The 6,229-nt window shown below is 29.1% G+C and overlaps 1 protein-coding gene across 1 annotated transcript; it reads right to left on the reverse strand.

The window, feature by feature from the left end:
- Positions 1–1,084: 1,084 nt before the first annotated feature.
- Positions 1,085–5,983, reverse strand: LOC108688414 (exosome complex exonuclease RRP44). The gene is made up of 14 exons (XM_018194658.1): positions 5,790–5,983; positions 5,458–5,631; positions 5,211–5,368; positions 4,808–4,995; positions 4,493–4,719; positions 3,865–4,146; positions 3,506–3,790; positions 3,148–3,385; positions 2,823–3,081; positions 2,442–2,685; positions 2,005–2,225; positions 1,768–1,936; positions 1,388–1,666; positions 1,085–1,292 (listed from the first exon to the last, which is right to left on the reverse strand). Exons 1-14 carry the CDS (start codon positions 5,853–5,855, stop codon positions 1,143–1,145), a joined length of 2,940 nt encoding a protein of 979 aa, XP_018050147.1. The 5' UTR covers positions 5,856–5,983; the 3' UTR covers positions 1,085–1,142.
- Positions 5,984–6,229: the final 246 nt, after the last annotated feature.

The raw sequence follows: 6,229 nt of genomic DNA on the forward strand, positions 1-6,229 counted from the left end.
TTTTATTTTTCATTTTTAACGTTTTTATTATTAAAGGCATGTTAACGGTTTATTTATATTAATTAAGTCTGAACAATATTTTTTTATTTTAATTATTTTTATTTTAATTATTTTTATTTTAATTATTTTTATTTTAATCATTCATTTTTCATTTTAGTTGTCAAATGCTGCTTATATTGCACGAGATTAAATCTGTTGCCATAATATCTTACCATTAAATTTTTCACAATGTAATGAAAAAGGAGGACATTAAAAAGAGTCCGATTTTTGTCCACAAAAATGTAAGTAAAAGAAATAGCTTTTTTATAAAAAATTTTTTATAGATTTTGGCTTAAATAGAATAATATTAATAAAAAGAATCGATAGGGAACACCCTGAAAATGCAGCATGAACTTGACATATTTAGACAAATTTCAATATTCTTGCTTACTTTTCAATTCTCCAAATGCAACAAATAATAAAAAAAAAAATTTTAATAATTTTATCATATTCAGGAGATCGAAATCTATAAAAGCATTATTTCTTTTACTTACATCTTTTTGAGCAAAAATCTCCCTTTTTTTAGGGATTAGAATAGGTCCGATTTCTATTCAAAAGAATGTAAAAGAAATATGTTTTTGTAAATTTTGACCTCTTGAATATGATAAAATTATTAAAAAGTTCGTGGCACTTAGTGAATACTTTGAAAAGTAAGCAAGAATATCGAAATTTGTTTAAATATATTATGTCCAAATTTCAGGATGTTCCCTATTGATCCCGAACTTTTTATTAACATTATTGTATTCAGGAAATCGAAATCTATAAAAAAACACTATTTTTTTACTTACATCTTGTGGATAAAAATTTCTTTTAATATCCTCCTTTTAAGTATTTAATTGAATGAGAAAGGAAATATAAATTAGTAATAATTCAATGAGAGAAATTATCAGGCATTTTTTTTTTATGTCTGTATAACTATGTAATATAAGTTTCCTGTGGGAATATTGTCTAAGAAGGGCTTATGAGAATTTTTTGTCTTGTTATAAAGACTTTTTATAAGTTGTGAATAATGTTAAAAAGTAGCAAAAGAATACAAAATTTTTATAAAAATCAATGCGTATATTATTATATAATTCGCATTACATTTGAAAAATATACTCTTCTCAATTCTTTTTCTTCTTTTTCTTTCCGGCTTTCTTATTACGAACATTAGATGACTCTTCCTTAATTTCTAAATTTCGTTTCAACGTTTTCTTAGTAGAATTTTCTTCGATGTCACTTGTATTTAATGGAGGAACACTAAAATTTGGAATCTGTAATCACATAAAAAATTATTAGATCCATTAAAAATGTATGAATTCTTGTTTGTTCTCGCACACATGCTCTCCTCTCTCCTCTTTCTCCTTACCTCTGGTTTTACAAGTTTAAAAAATAATTTTTCATGTTGTACATTAGAACTGTCCAAACTCATTTGTATAACAACAGGATCAAATGCTCGAAATACAACATCCCCGCAAGTTTGGGATTGATCCTCTGAATTATATACGAACGTAACAGACGGTGAAGCAGAATTATTTAGATACAAAGTGCCTTCTAAACCATACTTCGGTATAAGCACTTGCAAAGCATTTTTGCGTATAAAAAGAATATATCCTTCCTCATCCTGAATCTTGTTACGGAAGAATATCTATGAAACAGAAAATTTTGTTAATTTTGTTCAAAATAAATATTTCATATCTAAAGATAAAAAAACTGTCAAAAAGAAACTTTATAATAAATCGAACTAACGTGTGTGTGAAGTGCAACTGATGCTCGGCCAGCATATTGCGCCATTCGATTCCGATAATTCAGATTATGGCATAACAAGTGATTCTTCTTCTTATCCAATAATTCTGGATAAGTTGCATCAGCACCTATACATACAGCTAACAGTCGATGCACAATTATATCTGCATATCTGTAAGATACATTTAAAAAACCGTGAATTTAATAATTATGTCCCTTAATGGCTTTCAAATTACTTGCCTTCGAATAGGAGATGTAAAATGCGTGTAAATTGGACACGCCAATCCATAATGCTTAAATTCTTCCGGTTGATGCATTCCACTGATAAAATATACCGCTTGCAACATACATCGCGTAGCTAATATTTTTAACATTGTGTTGAAATAGGGATTTGATTCCTTTTGCGTTTCTTCCAATGATCGAGAAAATTCCTTACCGGTACTTGTATTAATAATAAAACCCTTTAAAATTAATTTAAAAAAATATATATGTATATCTTTTATAACACTTAAATAAATACATAACATAATTGATAACACTGTGTGATAATATATTAGATTTAATCTTCAAAATAAAAATCGAAAGAAATCATTACTTTTTACAGTTTTAAAATTTTTAAATATTAATTATCTAACTAAATTTAGAATTATATAAAGTTCTATATTAAATAGTAATACCTGATTTTTAGCAGCTTTAATCAACGGTTCAAAATTACTTTGTGGTGGTTCAGGGTGTCTCCTCAACATAGCGCATTCTGGAAATTCTGCTAATATTTTTTCAGCAACACTAATGTTTGCAAGTAGCATAAATTCCTCTACCATAGAATTAGTGTCTCGCAATTTTTTTGCTTCTACATCAATGGGATCATGCGTTTCGCTATCTACTTGGAAACGTATCTCCGGTGATGCTAAAGTTAAAGCACTGCAAATAAATTATTTTATTAAATTTAATATAAAAAATTTAGTTATTGTGAAAAATAAAACGATATAACTTGGAATAATTTAATATATATAATAATTTAATTATAGATATTATATCTGAATTATGAACAATCATACCCATTTTCTAGACGTTTCTTTTTTAATTTCTTTGCCAACTGATTTAATCCTCTTAATGACTTCGCGATAGCATCTTGCTGAGTAGCATCATCAATTTTCAATTGAGCTTCTTCATATGTCATTGCTTGACGCGAACAAATTATAGATTTGCAGAATCTCGTATTAATTATATTTGCGTCAGAATCAATTTCCCATATACAGGAAAATGCAAATCGTTCTTCCTTACCCCGCAAAGAACAGAGATTCGAGCTAAGTAATTCTAAAATAAAAAAATGTTATATAATTTATGACTATCTATCTTTAAAATAAAGTGCTGCTATCTCACCTGGAACCATGTCGATTCGTTTATCAACGAGGTATACAGTAGTAGCCCGTAACGCTGCTTCTTTGTCCAGTGCAGTCCCAGGCCTTATAAAGTGAGATACATCTGCGATATGCACACCAACATCGAAATTTCCGTTTGATAAACTTCTACAATGTAACGCATCGTCAATGTCAGTACAGCCTGGTGGATCCACAGAACAGATGTCTAAATATCGAAGATCTTCCCTTTGCGCAACATCCTATAAAAATTATATATTACTGAGTTACATTTATCTAATTATTTATACTCGTATTATGAATTATCTTTTATGTAATTAATAATCAATAACATTAGTTATTAACTAGTTTAATATACGTACCGCTTCCGTAATGATCCATGGCAGTTTTGGAAGAAAGCTAAGAACAGCATCAGAGAAACGGCTGTGTGGAACATCGTGTTCTAAAAGTAATACTTCATTCTCCGTCTCTTTATCCCCTATATTACCAAGTGCTCGTACAAAGTGACCAAGCGGGTATCTCGAATTTCGTGGCCATGAATCTAATGCGACAATAATTCTCTGCTTACTCAGTATCTCGGCCTGTCTAGTTTCAATTCTTATTTTTGGAATTTTTCTCTCAGCCGGCACAAACAAATGCCTTACATTCTATGACAACAGATAAAAATAATACAGAATAGATAAAAAGATTATTATAATGTCATAACATAAAAGATTTTTACCGTTTTAATTGCACTTGGTTGCAGTATTCCACAATATTGTCTCCATTTTCTCCTGATAATACCGACAATTTTGCCTGTTGGTATTTTCTCTTGCATTTTTGATGAACTCTGTTTGCGGAGTGCTTTCTCTTCATCTTCTGCATTGTCGCCAGCATCTGTATTTTCTTCATCTTCCAAAACAATTTCACTAGGTGATGACCACTTATCATCTGGCAGCATTTCAACTGCGACTATATCACCATCGACTGCTCTGTTGAGATGAGCTCGTCCTTGCACAAATATCTAAGACAATAAAAATAAAACAATAGAAAGAATGATACTTGTAAACAATTGTTACATATACATTGTCAAATTTAATGAAAAATTGATTATAATGTTTAATATATGAGAAAGTTTCGAAAGTCTTAATATAACAAAAATATAATTTTGAATTTTTAGTTTTATATTTATGTGATACTCAAAATGGCGTTTTTAAAAGATTTAAAAAGAATTATGATGTGTGTCTTGAGCGGTTTGATTATTCATTATCACTTTCTAAATAGGCATTCAATAATTCTCTTTTTAAGGTTGACAATATTGATGCTTTTATTGATTGATGTATTTAAATATTCACAATTATGTATCTTACAGGTTTTTCTCTGCCTTCGACATTTACATTTCCTTCAAGAAAATTTTCTCTTGATGCCAAAAATGTTCCTTGCAACAATTTTCCAGACGATATGCCATTGTGCACTTCCGTGGGTGATAGATGGCAGGGAAATAATTCTGGGCCTTGAATATCCGAAGAGTAAGAACGTTTAGATAATTTATCCAGCAGAAAACTTGCATTTTCCAACGACGCAATATAATCTTCCACTGTGAAAAAGATGCATTATTCTAAATATCACATTTGTATCAAAATAATATAATTTAATAGAATAAAATCAAATATTATATATCTTACTCGATACAACAAATAGTCCCTCTTCAGCTGCACGTGTTTTATTTTCTACATCGTCTGTTAACAAAACAATATTTATGTTGTTATCATCAGAATTCAAATGGGTATTGTACCATTTAACTGCAACTCGTATTGCTCTGTCATTACGATCGTTTGTCTTTTCACCCGGTTCTCTTTCAATATAAGTTTCCCTGAAAGTATGTAACATTTTATAAAATAATTATTATACAATACAATATAAAATCTAAATATATCTACTTAAATATATTTAGATTTATATATCCAAATTTAATATATCAAAAATATATTGTAAACAAAATTTCAAGAGCAAAATATAAATCAAATACATATCAAATACATAATCTTTCTCCTCTATGTAAATTATTATATATATATATATATATACCGATGATGTTCATTGATGAATAAAAAAAATTTTCTTGTTGCATTCCCTATAATATGCTTTAATTTTTTATATACAGTCGCACTTTTATGCCGAATCTCTTCCAATACTGTTTGCAAGATGATCACATTGGTAATAATATTTTCCTCCAGTATGTCTATCTATAATTAGAAATCAAATCAGACAATCTAATAGAAAATTCATATAAAATGATATGCCATATTATAATGTATTTGATATAACTACTTACTTGATCCAGAATTATATTTGTATCAAGTACAAGAAAATATGGACTTGGAATTAAGGAAGACTTAGCACCAGCGTCTTCCATATCCAATATCATATCTCGAGGCCTCGCTTTGCACTTCATACACGTTTTAGAGCCACAGTAAATATCATCTCTGAGATAGTGTTCTCTGACAGTCTGATACAAATGAAAAATTACCATTTTCATTAAGTTTTTGAATAAAATATGATATATGTGAGTTTATTCTGAGCAAATTTAATTATATTTAGAATTAAAATATACTCAAAAAATTTCTTAAAAAATTTTCAAAAGGATAAATTAACACCTCTACATACCTTAAATATATTCCCTCCCTTTGTTTTTCTGAAAAAAACCTTTGTCGTTAACATGTCTGCGTTCATTTAAACGCTGTTAACACAGCGCGAATTTCTCTTTTTAATAGTTTCTTGATAATTAATTCTTCTCAAAGCTATTGAGATGAGATTCAAGTTATAAAAAAGCTGATTATTCAAGTTATAAGCTGATAACAGGTTAGGATGCATGTGATGGTAGAAGATCAAGTACTTGTGACGGCCGAAAGATGTCACTCTATCATTAAATGCGCTTGGCGTGCTTTGAATTTAAATAATTAGATGGCACTAGATGATTAATTGACTGCTGAACTGACTGATGTTGCACCATCTGCTTGTCCACCATAGTTCAGCAGTCCAGAGATTGTATTCTTAAAAAAATATGGAGCCGTATAAAAATACTGTAGTATATGCAAAGTTGGAAA

This window comes from Atta colombica, unplaced genomic scaffold (assembly GCF_001594045.1).
Source record: "Atta colombica isolate Treedump-2 unplaced genomic scaffold, Acol1.0 scaffold233, whole genome shotgun sequence".
NCBI classification, from domain to species: domain Eukaryota; kingdom Metazoa; phylum Arthropoda; class Insecta; order Hymenoptera; family Formicidae; genus Atta; species Atta colombica.

Coding starts and splice junctions, on each gene's coding strand:
- LOC108688414 (XM_018194658.1), bottom strand. CDS start 5,855: ATGAACGCAGACATGTTAACGACAAAGGTTTTTTTCAGAAAAACAAAG. Junction 4,996..5,210: donor TTCATCAATGAACATCATCG/GTATATATATAT, acceptor ACATACTTTCAG/GGAAACTTATATTGAAAGAG. Junction 3,791..3,864: donor AACCAAGTGCAATTAAAACG/GTAAAAATCTTT, acceptor CTGTTGTCATAG/AATGTAAGGCATTTGTTTGT.